The sequence below is a fragment of the Molothrus ater genome, chromosome 6 (genome assembly GCF_012460135.2).
Source record: "Molothrus ater isolate BHLD 08-10-18 breed brown headed cowbird chromosome 6, BPBGC_Mater_1.1, whole genome shotgun sequence".
In the NCBI taxonomy this organism is placed as follows: domain Eukaryota; kingdom Metazoa; phylum Chordata; class Aves; order Passeriformes; family Icteridae; genus Molothrus; species Molothrus ater.
Genome location: NC_050483.2, coordinates 52,100,157 through 52,120,080, shown reverse-complemented (window position 1 = coordinate 52,120,080; position 19,924 = coordinate 52,100,157). Strand labels below are relative to the sequence as shown.

Here is a 19,924-nt window from a genome sequence, read left to right as displayed (position 1 = left end):
CTTTCCAGTAAGGAAACACCCTCAGCTCTCAGAAATGCTGCTTGTGCTTCCAAAACCCCAAATCAGTCTCCATCCCTACCGCTTTGCTTGACAATATAGAAACGCATGACTAATTCCTGCCCTCCATAGGCTGCAGAGCTGGAAACCACCAGTGTCCTGCTGCAGGAGTTCTGCTGCCTGTAACACACATGAGCAAAGCACAAAACTTCTTGTCTCCTGTCCTGTGCCAACCCTGGGCTCCCAGAGCACTGCTGGGGAAACTGCTCAAAGCACTTTCCCCAAACAGCCCCACAAAATCCTCTCTGTGCTTCTGTGTTTAGTGCTCAGCAGCACTCCAGCATGTGAAGTCAAAACACATGATCTTGTGAAAATTCCAAGGTGCAAAATTTCCTACCCTTCTGAGCATCTTCAATAGCAACATTGCACACTGCTGAGCTTTGAGGGCAAGTGTTGCCTTTTCCTATGTATTTAAATGTGTTTATTTCATGGGAAAGATGACAATCTTGTTAACTTGTACAACCATGAAGCTAAGAGGCAGCAGTTTATTCTTCAGGTTCTCCTTATCTAAGGGATGACACTGTCCGGAAGGAGAAAACTCCTTTTGTATCTCCTGACCAAAATCTGAAAGGTAGGGGGTCAGTTACACATCAGAACCACATTTTACATCAATAACATTTTACTACATATTTTATTACATCAATGGCTTGAAAAAATTTTATTTGATGTCAGCCAACATTGGAAATCATAGAAAAATGAATTATGTAGAATTTCACAAAGGAATTTACCCCACTATAATTCCTCATACAGTAAAATAATCCAAAACCAAATGTTACTTTTCAGTGGCTAAGCAATTTTATAATGCTATGAACATTCATCACAGTAAGTGTGCTGAATAATAGAAAACAGGCAAAAAAGACATTTAAAATATTACTTACAACAGCATTATTACAACATACTTTCTTTAAAATCCCAACGAGTATTTCATCACTTCAAAAGCTATACAGCATTTCCATTATATTTGCAAACTTAACCTTATACATCTTTTAAAATCTTGAAAAAACTTCTTTTAAGCAATCTATAAGCAGTTAACAAAATTGATAAAATCTACATAATGGAATACTATACACTCCAGTATAAATTTTATTTTAGGAGAATATGAATGTAAACACTCATTATTATACAACATGCATAGACTATACTGACCTTCCATCTTCTGAACTGTAACTTTCACTGCAATTGTGCTTTACTATCAACAGGAAAAGCTGCATTAATCCAGGGAGTGGCAGAAAGTATTTCTTTAGGGGCATTGCACAAGATCACTAGATTTTCACTTACTGAAGACAAGCTGGAACTAATAAAATAATTTTTCTCCTTTTTTTTTTTTTGTAAAATATCAGCCCACTCATCGCTGAATGGGCTATGTACAAATTCATACCAATTTGAAAAATAAACGCATTATCAAAAAAAATCTCCTATGGTATTTTTGCATTTCATTGACTTGGAGATTTATGTTCACAAATCCAGTGATCAAGTTAGTGTAATGCACTGTTTGGCTCATATTTGGTGTGCAAGAATACCAACAGCATATTAGCGAATTCATAGAATAAAAACTGAAATTTAAAGTGACAATGAGCATATTTTAATACATAATGTTTCTGATGTATTTGTACAGGAAAGAAAAATGTTTGTCAGGACATTGCTTTAAGAGAGTAAGAGTTTCACTCTTATTTTAACTATTAAAAAAGTGTTCTAGTGGATATTTATGGGGTCTTCCTGGTTGCAAACTTGTAAAAATATATTAAGAAACCATTATCCCCATAGGTATTAAATATATTGAGACACAACCATTGTGGTTGCACTACCAGGTATGGCTACTACGGTCTTAAGCATCTGATTGTACATTGTTGCTTTACTGTTAAGCACAACTGAGGCATGTATTTTTTTCCCTTGGTTATAAGATTATATTACAAAAATTGATCACTGTTTCAAACCAGTTAAACACGAATATTCAAGTAACAAGGTTGTTTTAATGGATAAGTGAAAAAAGAAGTTACCTAGCACTTTACACAACTACATAAAAATTAAATAGAACAAATGAAATTTGTTTATGCATATGCAATACACTTTTTATATCTTTAAGATTTCTAAAACTAAAACTTAAACTATCATTTTCTTTAACGATACCATATTTTGCACAATAACTTATACTTAGGAGAAATAATTTCCCATTTTCCACAAAATATATATAATTATGACATTCACATCGATAGTTTAAGAAACAAAATTTAAGTGAATATTCTTATTTTATGCAGTTATCTTTGTGGACCCTTCTAGTCAGAATGCAACCAGTTGATGTATCTAATGCTTGACCCATTTAACAAAAGAAAAAGAGGGTCTTCACCTAAACAAGGTCAAACCATTTCAAAAGCTAAAATGATTTTATCGCATTTAAAAACATAGTTCAAGAGAATGTAAAAAACTAAACGTTTAAAATACAGTGCTATTATATTGCATGTATCAACTACAATAAGATAGCAGTAAACTGAAAAATAATTAAACAACTTTTTTCTTCCTAATATCACAAATGATACACGTTTCCCCCTACCCCATGGGGATGAAGCCAAAACACAACTTTTCTGATAAGATGGACAGATTTGAGGGCATAAACCAATGAGAAGTCCTCACAGGTACCTAAGTCTCCAGCCTGTTCTGATGAGCTCCCCCAGCTGGGACGCAAGCTCCCACACTGGTGAGGACCTGTCTCCACGCATTGGTACCAGCAGGAGCTTTAATATTTAATACTAGAGTGTTTCTAAAGAGCAGCATTGCTTTACACCACAACTGTAACTGGATTCACAGTGCTATTTGCCCGGTCTTTATTCCTAATTTACACTGGCTAACTCCTAGCATTCCTTCCCACAGGAGACTCCCAGCTCCAACTGGCACAGGTCTGAAGGAACATTTGAGCCACCACAGCTGCCAGTTCACAGCAGCAGCTAGGCAATACAGAGGATGGGGAATAGCTCCCTTCCATCCTCCCATCACCTCAGAGGATCTCTCTGGAGCTACTGGAATGGAACTGCTCAGAAACAGCTGCCAAGTGGCTCAAAGGGCCCTTTTGGGGCTCCACACTCTAACCTGCCCTAGGAAATCACTACCTGCGCTGTGCCTGTGTGTTGCTGCCCAGTTTCTGACATGGAACTTTCCTCCAAGGCTAAGACCAACCTCAGTGCTACAACAGGCAACCTCCCCTGCCTTTCCTGGGGCTGTGACCACACTGCAGGAGGTGCCAGAGCCAGCTCTGTTGCCCAGCTGGCATTAGCCTGCCCCGCTTGGGTACAGAGAGCAGAGCCATCACAGCACACAGCACAGCCCAGCAGCCAAACCTCAGCACCAAGTCCAGGGCCTGGCCCTGAGCTCCATCAACCTCAGCTGCAGGCCAGGCCACAGGCTAGCTCATTTCAAGTTGTGTAAGAATGGTGCTGTACATCACTGTGTGCCATCTTGGCTTCAATCCTCTGTAGAGGAAGAGAGGCAAGGAAGGTCCTTTTTTCCACCTGCAAAGACACCTGGTGGTTTCTTCCAACATCATGAAATTAACCATTTTTAAATGCTTTGTGACTAGTGTTATTTTGCAGCTTTCCACTGGACAAGAAGTAATACTGCTGCTTCTAGCTTCCCTGGACACTGTCTGCTCGGCAGTCAGAAACCACCTTGTTCAAGGTGCAAAGTCCTCCCATGGGACTTGCAAGAACAGCTCCAGTTCAAGCCAGCTAGACAGGCCACAGCACGGGCCATCCGAGCAGAGGGCTGGGATTTGAAAGCTGCATGCACCAAGTATTTGGAAAAGCACCTCTTAGATTTTAAATTGCATATTTTGGTTCAGAACATGAAAGCGATGTGTGCTTCAGAAGGGTTAAAATGGCCAATGAAAATTAACCCGGTTCTTCTCCATTACACTTGCAAGAAACCAAAAACTCCTGAAGGTTGAATTTTTGTGCTCCAACCCTCATCCAAACTTCCAGTGGGAGAAGCAGTTTGATGTCTTTGGCAAACAGCGCTCTGAAGAGGAATGAGACACTGGGACAGAAAGTGATCTATGGTAGCCAAATGCAAAAAGGCACATATTCCCCAAAAGGAGAGGCACCAGAGAAAGTTGTTTTGACTTAATCCCACAGAGGATCAGGAAAAAGAAAGTTGTGTAGCACTCACTTAACAAGTTACAATGCAAATGCTGAATGCCAGGGGTTAAATAGCGTATCAAACAGTTTCAGGTTAAGTATTCCCTTTTGCACTAAATAAAAGCCATTAAAATATACAGGAATAAAATGCTCAATTAGGGAGCTTTCTATGAAGCAAGAACACACAAATACAGTGGAAAAAATTGCACAAACCAGAAGTGTAATGAGTTACATCTACAACCTTGGACTGACCAAACCTTAGAAATAACATTTCTTATCACTTTGCATTATTCATGATTGCTTGCTAACATGTCCTGCCACTGCAGAACAAACCTGCCACAGCTGGTGTGTGCACAGGCCCCTCCTTTATAGAAAGCTCACTAATCATAGTGTCATCGTAAGAATACACAGGAAGCGGAGACCACGAGGCCATGCAGCAATACATACTTATACCCTAAGGACCAAGTGTTATAAGAACTCCTAACGTGTAGAGTTACTGTGGGGCTGCTAAGGAGCTCCTTGTTTTTCAGGTTGGTCAAAATTTATAGACAGGTGTTACTGGTTCTAGAAGTCCCCATGCTTAAGCATGACGTTGGTGAAATGGAGAGCTGAGCTACCTGGGTGCTTTTGAAAGAAAGTGGAGGCAGTATGGAGGAATGAGGGGAGATTAAGGCAGATGTAGCACAGGACTGGAAGCGTTTGCCTTTTTTTGGTAATAGCTGCTTGTCCACAGATATGATGCAGATGGCTGTCTGAGGTTTGCTAATACCTGATATCCTGGATAACACAGTAGTCAACACAAATTGTTCTAGGCTACAGCACCTTCTCACGAAGCAGATGCATATCTGACATCAAGAACAGAAGTAGCCTGGAGGGGAGAGAAAAAGCAGACATTTAATTTAAAATGAATACACATAGGCTTTCTAGCATCTCCAAATTTCAGCCCAAATCTATGGTACTGACAGTGACAAAACATACAACCCTGCCACGTGGGAGGAATTCCAACAGCTTTCCCTGTTCTGAGGCACACTGGGATTTGTTGGAAATCTAAACACATATGAATTAAGACTAGACTTGATGCTGCTTTATAACCAGCAGCCTCACCTCGCCCCTTCAAATAAAAGGAACTTTGGCCACTTGCTATGGCCATAGTTCCCAGAGCCCAAAGCACTTAGAAGCCTGATGAACCTTTCAGGAGGCTGGTGGCCAGACAGCCAAGGCATGCCAAGGAAGAAAGCACCCAAGGGATTTCAGTGTTAGGCCAGCAAAGCCCTCTGGCTACTGCTGAGTCCACCTGACTTGACCTGACACTGCCTGTCCCAGTGCCCTCAAGAGCAGGCACCAGCCATGCAGCACTGCACAAGGAGGGACCAGGAACCCTCTCCCAGCCCATGCAGGTCACTTGTGTCACAACCCCAGTGATGTTTCACCTTGGCCCCAGAACCACTGAGACAGACACCCAGTCTGCACTTTGCTAATGCCACCTCTGAAGGCCAGAGCACGTTCACAGCCTCTTTTGGTCTGGTTCCCTCCACTGAGCACTTGGTCTGCTCCTGAGTGGGCACCTTCCATCATTTATCTGAGGATCACAACTGCTGCTCTAGTAGTAATTTTACCAGACCATGCTGTCATACCTCCACTCTCCCAACTCATTTGGGATCCTCATTGCTCCAGTATCCACCCACCCAGCCACATCAGCCCACTCCAGCTCCTGCTGAAGCCATTGCTTCCCTATGTCAAGTGAGATTCCCCTTTTCTGACCTCAGCTTTCAGAAGCAAGGGTGTATTTGAAGCTAGGAAGAATCTCAGAGGGCTCAGAGAATAAAAGCTCTGCATTACCAGCATATAATTCTATAGGACACAGGAAAAGACAGTGACAAGAGCCACGTATCTTTCAAATTGGTGGCTATGGGCTAGCACCTATGCTGCTTTGCTCCATCTCTCAATTCTGGAAGAATGGGACAATTTCACTCACACACACCAGTGAAGGCAAGTGTTCTGAGTTTGGTTTTGTCCATCTCTCATACTTTTGGACTTAGTTCCCAAATATAAGCAACTTTGAATTGCATGTTACTAGATTTTGTGAAGCAGTGAAGTTCTGCTTTGTGAATGTCTGAAGGACAATGAATCTCCAAGTGATCCAGCCCTAATCAGAGCAACAAAAATATACAGCACAATGAGAAGTCTTTACTCCGTGCTCAACCAAAATTTGCCTTATGCTGTTGACTGTGCTTGCATTTACAATGCACATTTTTTCACCAAGTTGTCTTTTAAAATAGGCAAAAGGGAGTCCTTGATCAGACTTTTTAACACACAAACCTCTACTATGATTTTCTTCTACAAGAGTAAGTATTAATCTTTATTGTTAATACTAAATTTTTGTAACTAACTTCCATACTTAAACATCCTACAGCCTCTTTGTTAATTTCAAACCTACTGACCTTTGGAAAAGTGTTAACTCTGAACCTCCATCAAGAAGAGGCTGTTCCTAAAATTTGCCTCTACAGAAATAGCTGTAAACTTAAGGAACTTTGCCTTTAGGTAACTCCAGAGTGAAGTTCCATGCACTCGTGTTGCTTATAGCTTTCTTCCCTTCACTCCAGTGAAACCACTCAGCAAAACTGAAAGAGTAAGCTTTGGCTCAGAAGACTCTATGGTCTCACAAAGCCAAACCTAGAAGAGCTGGGAGAACTGAGTGCAGGGAAAAAATCCAAGATAAAGATGCATGGGGTTTCAGCAGAAAGAGGTATTAAAACATCTGTGTTCTGATGAGATACACATACTGTCAGAGGGCTGCAAATTTAATCTTCTTTCACTTTCATACAAGCCCAATTCCTCAAATCAGTACTGGAATTGTATACCCAGATGAAGTGAAATATACACTGATTGAAGATTGACAAAAATGGCTTTTGCAAAGACTATATATATAAATACACACACACATTTATCTGAACTGAGCTCAGATTGGGAATTTGATGGGACTTTTAAATTGAATTTACCTCATCTTCCTCTTCAGACATTTTAGTGGAATTATCAGGAGATTTTACAGGCTTCTGGCTATTGGTTCCATTTGTCTCCTCTTTGCCATGCTCTGCCTCCCACTCCTGTAGGACTTCATCTATGTTGAAACGACGCCGATAATTTACAAAAAAGTTTTTCACTTGCACCACAGATTTGTTTCCAATCACGTCAGAGATTGCCTGAAAGTCTCGGCCGTATTTCCTGATTGCTAAAAGCAACAAAAACAAAAACTGTGTGTTATTTCCATAAAGACCACAAATCAGACTCAAGTCACCACATAAAGATCCAAAACTGAACTTCTGTCAAGATTTCACACCTTCTTCAAATTAATGCAGAATGAAAAAAAAAGTCTAAACCGGGAAAGAGACACAGTTAAAACCAGTCCTGGAGAAGAGAATAGAGGTGTAGTAAAAGATGGGTAGAGTCAAATGTACAAGGCCTGTTTAAATCTGCCTGTACTGCTTGAGAAGTTACACAGACAAAGATGACAGCAGTGACTCCAGCTGAGTTTCACTTTCTGAAAGCTTGGACAAGCAGACACTATTTGCCAACATCCATATGATGCCATTTATGTTGCCCAGGGAGGCGAAGGGGGAATATTGTTTCCCTGTTCAAATACATTCTTTGGGCATTAGTATATGGCAGTGTCCAAGTCCTCCGTCCTTACCTTCTGAAGAGGAACTCAGCTCTGAAATGCACCAGGGTTTTGACTATGAACAACTGAAGTACAAATAAATTTGTAGTGCCATACCTTGTACAGCAAGAAGCTGCTCATCTGTGGTCCAACGTGCGTTAAATTTCTGGACGACCTAGACAACAACAGCAACAAAAATTAGGTAACTTCATTTATATACTTTCACTTGTATCTGAGCTCATAAAAACCTCTCAAAAGTGCAACAAGGAATTCACTGTTAGTCAAAGTATATCATTAGCATTTATCTTCACAATTAACAAAGGTCAGAAAATTATCTCACCTCTGGAAGTCTGTATTGTTCTATACCACCTTCAAGCTTTTCTTTGAGCGCGCTGTTTGTCTGTTTGATATTCTGAATCTGAAAAGAAAGTTTCATCCCTTTAAGAAGGATTGAAAAAAAATCTTTGGACAAGCCCTTTACCAGCAGCCTTGGCAGGAACCTCACAAGCTCAGCCTTCCAGTTTTTCTCACAGCCTGCCTTTTCCAAAAAGAATGTTTGCTGTATTGGAATAATGTAGAGCAGAAGCAGCTGGCAAATCAGGAGATCCCATTTAATTTATTCTCTGCTGCCTACAAGTTATTTGGAGCAAGAACTGCCCCAACTTCCAGGTCTGTATATAGCCCAGCATAAGAAGACCAAATCCATCTGCAGCAAGTAATGAATCAAAGACTGCTAAAGAGTTCAGCTTCTCCCGGAGTGCCAGGAAAAAGGCTTCAGGCCAAAATACCAATTCTATTAACTTTTATTAAAGAGCTTGAGACAGATCTCTGCTTTAGAAACAGCAAAATGCTCAGATCTAGGCAACAAACTCATGTAGCAAACCTGTATTTACTCCAGATATTTGAAAAACATTTGTTTAAAAGGCAGATCCATCAGGGAAGCAAAAGGTACATAGGGAGTCTGTATGATACCTGTCTAGAAAAGACTAAGCCAAACATATCTGCAACTTCTGAAAGTACCACATGAAAAGGCAAAGGAAAGAGCTGCTGCAGATGGAAATTGCATACTGCTGAAACCAATGTCACCTGAGGAAAGTTATAGTTAAAACTGTAGACAGAATTCTGAACTGCAAGAAAAGCTAGGTGCCAACAAATGTTCCTTCAAGTCCCTGCTATGAACTTTTCCTTGTTTTACTTCAGGTCAAAAGGCTTGCCCACAGAACTACCACCTAAGAGATGTAAAACCCAGAGCTGCATCCAAAGCACAAGGACAGCAGCCTGTCAACTAAGGCATGTAGCATTGTGCATCATCACTGCCAAGCTCCAAACTCCTGCCAGCTTTGCAGTCTGCACCAGGCAGTGCCAGCAAACCCAGCAGTGACTCCTGTGCGATCCCGTTCGTACCTGCCGCTTGATTGAGACCAACTCCATGTCCAGTTGTCTGAGTACAGTGGTAGCAGCTGTGGCATTGGCAGAAACAGCCTCCACATCTTCCTGGGAAAGGAACATTCCTTTGGGAGGTTTCCTCTTTGCTCTGTTCTTGGCCTGTGTACTGTGCTTCTCCTTCTTCACCTGAGGGACAGTTTCAGCAGGTGGCACCTGGCAAACAGCAGTCAGTCATTTTACAAAACTAAGTATCTTTAGAGATCCCTTCCAGCTCAAACCATTCTGTGACTCTGATTTTTAGCCACATCAAAGGCTGGAGAACAACAATGCCAGTATGCAGACAGGAGGACATTTTTGCTTTAAGTGGCATGTCATACAAACTGTCTTATACAAATTTCTCCTTTCCTTTAGCAACTTTCAGTGTTTACAGAGATACTGTGGTTGCCTTCTCTGCCCATTCTCATTTTGGGAGACTGATGCCCAATTTTGCATTTATTAAATGTTCTGGTTATTTTCAAACCTCCAAAACCTTTCTTGTTTTCATCATCAGATCTGGACACACCACCAGAAGGAAACAAAGTGAAGTGTGGAAACAGACAGGACATAACTAAAACAGTTTACTGAGAGTTGTTTTACTACCTGACAGACACAGGAAGGAATAAATCAAATTTATTTAAAGGCAAAGGATAAAGGAGTGAGGTGACAACAGGGTAATTCTTAGATTGTTACACCATTTCTTGGAAGCCAGGTTTTCTTGTATAGCACTTGAATATCAACTGTTCCATCAAAATGGTGCAGTTTTACCTAAAATAAATTTTAAGTCATTTTTGAAAAAGGAGTATTTCACAAAGCACTTCCTATTTTTATCCTTTATGTCTAAAGCAAAGACAAGTAGATTAGCCAGGATACTTACTACAGATCCTTCAAGAGCAAAGCTAATTCTAAGATAGCAAAACCACTTCTTCCAGAAGTTATACTCAACAATCAACTCATACCTAAGATTTTTTACCCAGTGACTGGAGCCTGGCCAAGAACACAGAACAGAAGGGTGGCAAGGAGAGAAAAAGCAGAGGGGAGGCAGTACATGTCAATCCTCTGCTTGATCACTGCAAGCTTTAAACACATTGGCTTCACTTGGTGCTATTGTTCTCCTCCTAATTTGCAGCTACATGCAGTTTCTGCACAGTTTGTGGCATTTGCCCATTAGCATTGAATGCTTGCATTTGAAACCACATGAAGCTGAGCACCAAACCCCAAGTAAGTATGAGGTTCTGACTCCCAAAGGACTCCAGCACAGCTGCCATGGATAAAAGCTTTCACCCTCCTCAGGGCACAACAGCCAGAGCCCCACAGCAGCAGCAGCAATGTGGACAGTTGCCTGCTCTCAACATTTTTCTTCCATCCATTGGTGCAGAGTATTCCATGAGATCTAATGCCTAGGGCAAGCCCAGAGGCAAGAGGTAACTCTGGCCATTGCAGGAGGGATACCCCTATGTCTGTTTGCAGACAGGAATGCAGGTGGTGAGCAGGAGAAACCAGACTGGCTAAGCTATGAGCAAGTGAAGTAAGCTCTGCTCTCTGCTTCAGAAGGGAGCACTTTGATAACTGAGCCAGGTAAATTATTCAGCATGGATAGACATTTCAGATCCACTCATATTTCATCTACATACACTGCTTCCCAGGACTACACAGCAATGCCTCACTGCAGGTTCAGCCTGTCTGCTGACCAATAGGCAATGCCTGCAGTGCAAACATCCCAGAAGCTTCAACATTAAAGAAAATGAAAGCAGTTTCAAATTACTGTTTTACACAGTTCAAAAAATGCAAAGCTCTTTTGTGATGCAGACAAGAACCAGAGCTCCAGCAGAACAATTTCTGACAGCTCCAAATGCCTCTAGGCCCCAGCAAAAATTGGAACATCTAGTCTGTCCTGGAAACTCTTCTTTCCTGGCCACACACATTTCTCTTGAGAATTAAACCAATTTTTGAAAACCAGGGAGAATTAAAATGCAGGGATTTAAAAGGGATTTAGCAGTGCTCCTGTTTATTTAGATATTGCCACTGCTATCCAGTGCACTTCAGTCTTACAAACTCCTTAATACAATGTTCCCTTCCTCAGATTTCACAGTGTAAAAAGAAGATAAAGCTATCTCAAGCTACACAAAAACAGAGCATGAAGTAGGAGGCACTTCCAGGAACAAGGAAGATATAAAGGAAGCAAGTCTAGGTCATGACCTCAGTATTACAGAGTCACTATGCAAGGAAATCCAAACAGTTGCACTAACAATTAAATTAAAAAAAAAAAAAGGATTCTTCTTCCAATGATCCTCAAAAGAGGAAACAGATGAAAGATGTCAGATACTCTGAGAAATCCCAGTATTACTGGGTAAGTCAGAGAGCAACCAACAGGTCTCAGAGCTGAAAAAACCATCCCTGCAGATCTGGGACAGGGAGGTTCCTTACAGTAAGAGTCCTGGGCTGCTGGCACATCATAGCCCCTGCATGTCTGACCACATCATTAAAGAAACCTAATGACCAAGGACAAACCTATCCCCTCCTGGTTACCTGCTCTGTCTCTCAAGGCATTTCAATAAGCCCTAAGTTCAGGTACTGTAAGATCAGAATCACTGAATCATTAAGGTTGGAGAAGACCTCCAAGATCATAGGGTCCAACCTTTGACTGAACACTTGTCAACCAAACCACAGCACTAACTGCCATGTCCAGTCATTTCTTGACCACCTCCAGGGATGGCGACTCTGCTATGTTCCCAGGCAGCCCATTCCAGTGCTTGACCACCCTTTCAGTGAAAAAATTCTTCCTAATGTCCAACCTGAACCCCCAAGGACATTCTCTCATTGTGTCCCTGGATGTCTGGGAGAAGAGACCAACCTCCACCTTGCTATAACCTCCTTTCAGGCAGCTGCAGGAGTGCTAGAGGTCTCCCCTGAGACTCCTCCTCTCCAGACTGAACAAGCACAGCTGAACTCTGAACAGGCTATGAAGGCTGTCAGCCCCATTTTGTCCTCCAGCACAATCCCTGTCCTGAAGAGTCCCCACAAGGCTGCCATGGCACGCACAGCCAGACTGAACACACTGCATGAGTTTCAGATTGGTTTGAGCGCCATGGCCTCTACCAGTGTGACAAGGAGGGCACAAAGCCTCCTCCCACACTAACATTTTCTGCAAAAATGTCTTGATGGTAACTGTCCAAACCAGACATCAGATCTGTTTTGGCCTTACAAGAGATGCAGCCAAGTTGGTGAAGAACTATCTTTCCCTCTGTTGCAGCAAGTTCAAGACATGTCAGCATTGGTTGAGAAGGAAGAAATAATAAAGGGGTTTGAAGAGAGTTCTTTTACAGATGAAAGCTTTTGAAGAGCTTACAGAAAAATCTTAACTGTAAATTCATTAAAATAATGGGAAATGAGACAATAGTATTATTTACAAAACACTATAGAGCTGCAAGTACATGGCTGGAACTTAGCCAAGTGAGAACTCTTCCTGTCTGAGTGTTGCTGAGGCTTCTGAGAACTCAGTTTCTTGTAAGGATTAATACAAATGGCTTCACATCCACTCTGCCCCTAGGAAGACATCAGGAACATGCTGGTTCCATCAGTGGAAACAACAGCAAAACTTTCCAGGAAAGTCTAGAGAGCACCCTCACGTGGGTGAAGAGCAGATGGGAATGTTATTTCCATTCAAAATTATTTGTTGGAGGAATTAATCTCACTGAGAATGACTGACAAAACCATTACTCTGGAACCTTTTTTTGACTCTGTGGGATCATCTTTTTAAGTACATCTAGTGGATTTTCCCTAAATATAATCTTTAAAAAAATTAAGAAATTAAATAGAATGACTGGGAGAGAGAGACTGGGAGAGAAATCAGGCTAGAAGAAACCAGGAAAGGGAGCTAACTTCAAGGAAAGAAGGCCTTAATCATCTTCCTGTAACTCATACATACAACCCACACTGCTGCTGAACAAGGTGATTTTATTTAGTAACAGGTAACCTGCAGGTTATGCACATGAAGTATTTGATCTCCTGCAGGGCATCACAGGCTGGGTTTTCAGAACTGTTGTATTTGTGTAGCTATTTTCATCCAGAACTCTATGCCCACAGAAAATGAAGTACTTGAAGTGAAACACAAGTACTACATTTTGAGCTGATGTAACAACAGGTTAAGGTCATCCTGCCAGACAAAATTAACTAGGCACAAAAGCTTTCTCCTTTACTTTTCACCAATACAGCTGCAGTCCTGGTGCTGCTGAAGTGACAAGTATTGCTGGGGATTTCAATACATCAGGAATGTACCTTAGAGACTAAACTGTACATAAACACACTTTTGTTGGTGTACCTAGAGCAAAAGGAAGGATCCCCTCTCCAGCAAGCCATCTCCATAGGGGGATGTGCTTCTACTCCATCTCCATGCAGTTAGGTTGATTTAAACCACTGAGGGTGGTTTAAGATAACACAAAGAGAAGATAAAAGAGACTGGAAACAATCACATAGTACATTAGCATGGGATGGTAAAGTGTTAAATTTTCCCAGCTCTATCCATAACAACTTCTTTATCTATACTTCATCTAAGAATAATTCTGAAGACAATTCTTTTCTTGTATGACAAGTAGACAAAGTACTGAAGAAAATTAGATACTGTCATGAAGTAGCTAGTAAATAAACACTTTCATTTGTATAGGAGTAAGAAACAGAATTATACCTCCTTTTTGCTCTCCTTGTTTTGTTCAACTTCGATGTCAATAGGGTTATTTCCATTTGCTTCCTCCATTTCATCCTCACTGGAAGACAAAAGCAAACAGTACTGTATTAGTTTGTGAGGCTCTCTTTTTCTATAAACAGCATGCTAAAACAAAAGCATGAATGCCACAGCAAGCCCAAAAGCCTTCCCTAGTTTTATTCCCAGGATGTGGGTTTTTTGGGGGGTTGGTGTTGATTTTATTTGGTATCAGTTTAAGCCAATAAATTCTTAATTCTGATAGTGCATACAGGGACACTTCTCAGCAGTGTACTTAGGCAAAATAAATCTACACAAATGAAGGCAAGAGACATGAAATTAATTCTACAAGTTATCTTTCAAAGAACATGGGACATCAAGCATTTTCACTCTAGGCAAATTGAGACAGAAAGACTCAAAAATACAGCAAGTAGCTAAAACACAGATTTCATACAACTCCTTAATATTTAGCAAAACAGAGATGCACAAGATGAACTCCCTCAAGAACAAGCATAAAAAATGCTTGGTTTTTATTTTTTTTTTTTTCAGTGACAGTCTCACATTTTATTCTCCCCTGGAAAAGATGTTATCAGTTACAGAGTAATAAGAGGCATGAAATTGAGGCCATATTGAAAGCAACCTTGGCACACCTGTCCAGTCTGGCTTAGGTGGAATTTTAATCAGACATCAAATCAAATGTGGTTTCATGATTTAGAATTTTTGTACTGTACACAACCAAAGTAAATTGTATTGTCCATTTGAAATGACGCCCAGAAACAGAAGAAATAAGCTGATGTAATCAAAGCATCTTTATTAATCAAAAAAATAAACCTATTTTGTCACATCAAACTTCACAGTCTGTGCTGAGGAGCATCAGCTGGTGCAGATATGTCCCAGCTCCAGGGCAGGGCATGGCTGTGCTCACAGGGAGCAGGAGCCAGCAGGCACAGCACGTGCTGCTGAGCTTGGCTGTGGCATCAGCTCTCGCCTGGCCACGTCCCTGCTGCAGCCACGTCCTAAGGAGGAATGGGCTGCCATCCTTCTCCACAAGAGCAGGCACTTGTACAAGCCACTTCTGCTCTCCCAAGCCACCTGGCTCAGCAGCTGATTCACAATTTAGTTTGGCTAATGATGATTCCAGGGTACTCACTCCCAAGCAGCCCCTCCAGAACTGCACACACAAAGTCCCTCACATGTAACTTAGAACAGGTGCTGAAAACTTGGTCAGAAATGCACTGAGAGCTGTGTTAGTGGCAATCTGAGGGGCTGGGGAATTTCCCTGCCTAGCCACAAAAGGGATATAGAGGTAACTGAATGAGGTACCTCAGGCTGCCTCTCCTCTTAACCCCATCTCCAAAAGAACTTCCTTGTGTTCTCAGCTAGGTTCAGATTTCAGCCTTTTCCCAACACTCTTTGCTGTGCTGATAGTTTGCTCTTGTATTCTAGCAAGTGCCCTGGACATGAGCTGAATTAAAGCCCACCTCCTCATTTCTGCAGTTGTAGACACTGATTGCCATAACCAAAGAACACTTTTGAAGTTCTGCCAACACCAAATAGCACAGTACAACCTGAAAATCCAGGCACCCTAAACTCACCCAGAGTGGATTCCACACCCTGCATGGCTGCACTGATCCTTTGAGGGTGTAGGGGTTTGACTATTTTACACAATGGAGGGCAAGAACAGAAATCAAACGTCAAGCTGACAGCCTGGTGCTTAGCTTCCTGCAGATGTAAACCAAGTTAAGCATTCCCAATCCAGCTGCCTTCCTCAAAGGTAACAAAATTACAGCACATGGCAGCCCATACAGTTCTTTCCCATTCACCAGATGGTCTGAGGTGCTACTTTTCCTAGCAAACAGCCACAGGTACTCAGAGGTTTATTTCTAAACTCCAGTAATTTCATTTGTGAGCACAGAACAAAAAGAGAGATGAGTATTAAAAGACTTTAAACTACACGGTCCAAGACAAACACATACTCCATATAAAAAATCCCCCCCAATCAATAACTTAGTGGGAAAGCTGAAAAAGTAAACAAACAAAAAGCCCCAACAACCAGGATGGGAAGCAGAAAAATAGACAGTCTTTGCAGAGAAAAGAAAATAATGGAAAAAGGGACTCAGGTCAAAGAAAGCCAACCAAATACTGGACAAGCTGGCTGTCAGTATTCTCCCTGGCCCTGCCTGCTAAGCAAGTATTGCTGACCTAAAGGAGAGATAGAAGAGGTTGAGTGAGCCATTGGTGCAGCACAGCTCAACCCTAGAAACACATTTCTTCCCCCTTTCCAAACAAGACTTGCTCACATGCAGTGGAGCCAGCAAACAGCCAACTGGGAAATGCAACAACTCCTCTGAGGGGAAACGCGTTTGCAGAATTTTGCCCCATTATGTCCGAAGTCTTCCAAAGGCAGGCACACTTCAAGTCTGGTTTGCAAAGACCTTAATTGCATTTTAGAGCAGGTTGAGAAGCCACCTGCATCAAGCAGTTGGAGTTGCTGCTGTTCAGAGTGGTTGTTTTTGCCACAGGACCTGAAACCTCTGCATTTCTGAGGCTCTTTCAGCTCCAGAAGTAGGTAAAGTCACCAAGTGACTGTAACTGTATAGATACTTACACTGCTGACCTACCTTCAAGGGCTTGCATGGGTATCCAGGAGGGTGGGCTTGCAGAAAAGGCATGAGTCAAGCTCATTTGCTAAATCTCAGTATCTAATGACCTCCTGAACACCACCAGCCTCACCCAAATGCCAAAGCAGCCAGCACTCCCCTGAACAGCTCAGCCAGAGAGCTCATCCTACGTTCCCCTGTGCTACCTCTTCTCAGTCACTCAAAATCAGAGCCTTAATTTCGTCTTTCTCAGAAAACAGTTTGGCCTGGCAGCCTTTTCTTGGTCACAGTTTTCTAAGATGCAGAAGGAAGGGTCTGTGTGTGTACAGGCACAGGCTGAGAGGGCTCCTGCACTGGAGCCTGTTTCCTGCAGCAGGTGCACGTTCTCACTGTGCTGAGCATAACGTGGAGGAAATAAAGGCAGATTTCAGCTCTTTCATTCATTCCTTTTACTGTCCTGCTTATCAGCTTTTCTGGTTCTGCTGACAACAGTGCCAATCAGATTGTAAACAGATTGAATTTCAATTTCCCAACCCTCAAGCAGTATCACAGAAAATGTTTTAGAATGGTGGGACTGTAACCAGTGCACTGGAGAGCAATCAGGAATTGCAGTGTCAAAAAGGGAACACAGCTTACTGCCAACTGCCTTTTGGCTTTAAGCAAAGCAAAACATAGCAGGGAAGAGGGGTGGGGAAAGGTGTGGTACCAGGAAACATTTTGGGGAAAATCCTGTATCTGCTTTCTTACAAGCTAACAGGAATTTCTGGGACAGACTAAAGAAATCAGTGTGTGCAATACATGACCTTTCTGCTTGCAAACCTACCTTTCCTCACGTTCCCTTTTTTGCTTACGAGCATGACGGTCCATCACACTAGTTTTAGTTCTTGTCTTCTTCCAGGAGTAGTAAAATTTCACCAGGCTGGCTATTGATTTGTCAGGAAGCTGTAAATTAAACATGTATCCTTTTATATGTTTATATGTAAAGTATCCCCAGAAGTTCACATACAATTGGTCTGTTTTTCCAAGGAACATCTGACCTCTTGACATTGGATTCTCTCAAAGGCTCAAGCAAGCCAGTTCTGTAACCTTTCCAGAAATATCTAAGGGGGAGCATTTCAGGTTAGTGCCTACTATTCAGGACATCAAAGTCTCCAAAGAGCATCTCAGCAAGCTTCCACTCACCAGTCAAGCAGCTGCTTCCCTCCAGAATAGGGGAACACAGCAAGAGCAAATCTGAAATGAGGCCTCAAAACTGAGGTAACAGTCTTAAAGACAGAACAGACCTAAACCAGACAGTTTTAAAGCCAACACGGACACATGTAAACAATGACAGAAACTGCTGAATTGCAAAAATCCCAAGTATATCTTTGAGGTTTGGTTAAATAGGTTTATTCAGATTCACATAACAAAGTCTATTCAAAGGTCTCAACAAAGGATATTTTCAAAAGGTGAAACATTACTGTATGGTGAACTGAGGGTACAGATAAACACAATTTTTTTTGTCCTCTTACACAAATGCCATTATCTTGTAACTAAGAATGAAAAGTCTGCCTCCAAAAAGCATAGAACTACATTAAGACTAATTATCTGCTTTTGAGGTGCTCTACAGGGATGCTCTTACACAGGACTTTTAAAAGGTGAAAGTCCAGTCTTTTCTGATGAATAAAACATGTGTTACTTAAGTGTCTGATTCAGTCTGGAGGGCAGAGCAGGTGGGGAGGAAAACAAAACTCTGAGCAAGAGCCAGATCTCTTTCACTCAAACACTGCAGTTTAAGTCTTCACCTGAGACAAGCCTGGTTCTCAAACTGCAGACTGACTTTAGGTTCTAATAACAGATCACACCAGCACTCCCACTCTGGCCCACAGCTGCACAAAGGCAGAAATCCACCTGGCAAAGCACAGGTGCTAAGGCAATGTTGTGGTGCCAACAGCCATGCAACAGGCTGGTGTTCTGAAATTAAAAAGAGTTCCACAGAACCAAATCAGGGACAAGGCTGTTCATGACAAACATCCACTTGGCTATAAACCTGTACTAAGAGTGACAAAATATCAGAACCAGCTCTGGTAAATAATGTAAGTTGCCTTTCATTCTCTGGCTTTGGAGATTTCTCCCCTCAGTTCCAATCTGCAGGGGTGCTAATGGGGCAGCATCTATAAACTAACAACTAACATGCTCCTGAGCCATTGATTCCTGTCCCCTGCTAATCACAAAGCTTCATGCCATTTAATTCCTTTCATGCAGAATCACTTTCCTGGGAGTAACAGTAAAAAAATATCATTACCTAGGGAACAGTGCATGAGCTTGGCATCCCTGTATTGGAATGCACTTCACTCAGGGACGGAGCCATGCTTCTGCACATAAACCAAATTGAGAATTTCTTGCTTTGGCAGTTAACCAGCCAACAGGATGGGTTTTATGTTCTCTTTTTCCCCAGGACATTCCCCTGCCCTATTTTCCCTCCTATAGAAGAACTCAGGAATAAAGCAGCTCTACTCTTCAACAGTTCCATCACCTGACCCAAGGGAATGGGAGACCCTAGGACTCCAAGAACATTTGGAAATGAATGTCAGTGAAGGACAAGGAACATCAAGGAAGACATGATGAAAACAAGCCTCTTTCTGCCATCCTTTTGAAAAGGGACCTTCATCCTTGGAAGGCAAGTCACCTTTTGCTTTTCAGCAGGATCAGCAATACAGGACCTGTGTCACGTGTACTTTAAAGAGGCTGAACAGACTGCAACAGCCTAGGCTCACTTCAAAGGGTCACAGACAGTGGAACTGGGTCCTGCTGGAACACTCAAGAGGCTACTTTACTGAAGGAGAGCAAAGAACAAAGTCTAGTTCCCACCCAGGTGATGAACCACTTGAAGACACTCTCAAGATACAATTAATAAAAATGTTTACAACCCATCCTCTCCCTCTTTCAAAAGAAAACTGCACATTCCCTAGCATTTCCCTTTCAGGCAGAAACCTATCCCTGAAGTTTTCAATCATACATTTAAAACATTATCATTACCAACCTAAAGCAAAGAACTGAAGCTTGCAAGGATGTATAAACCTCCATCACAGCATCCACTGACAGTCTCAAATCACATTAAGCACAGACTTCACCATCCAATAAAATTAATTCCTAAAAATCAGACTGTTAGAAAGGAAATCAACTTTGCACAGAGATGATCTTTACTGCATATGTGTGGGCATGTGTACAGACCATGCCTGAACTCCAGCTGAGACAAACACTACCACAGCACACAGGGGACTGAAAACTGTAATTTCAACCAAAAAAAAAAAAATAATCACACAGTCATAGTTTATCCTGAACCAGTAAAGCACTTCAGGAAAACACTTTTACAGAGGTTGGGAAT

General features: G+C 41.9%; 1 protein-coding gene across 1 annotated transcript in view; it reads right to left on the bottom strand.

Moving 5' to 3' along the window:
* Nucleotides 1-669: 669 nt before the first annotated feature.
* RCOR1 (REST corepressor 1) overlaps nucleotides 670-19,924 on the bottom strand; it is an 82,093-nt gene continuing 62,838 nt past the window's right edge. The window contains exons 6-12 of the mRNA XM_036384187.1: nucleotides 17,381-17,499; nucleotides 13,943-14,021; nucleotides 9,241-9,435; nucleotides 8,177-8,254; nucleotides 7,954-8,011; nucleotides 7,181-7,410; nucleotides 670-5,049 (exon numbers count right to left, since the gene is read on the bottom strand). Coding sequence (XP_036240080.1) covers nucleotides 5,008-5,049; nucleotides 7,181-7,410; nucleotides 7,954-8,011; nucleotides 8,177-8,254; nucleotides 9,241-9,435; nucleotides 13,943-14,021; nucleotides 17,381-17,499 — 801 coding nt within the window. The 3' untranslated portion in view covers nucleotides 670-5,007. The remainder of the gene's footprint in view (nucleotides 5,050-7,180; nucleotides 7,411-7,953; nucleotides 8,012-8,176; nucleotides 8,255-9,240; nucleotides 9,436-13,942; nucleotides 14,022-17,380; nucleotides 17,500-19,924) is intronic.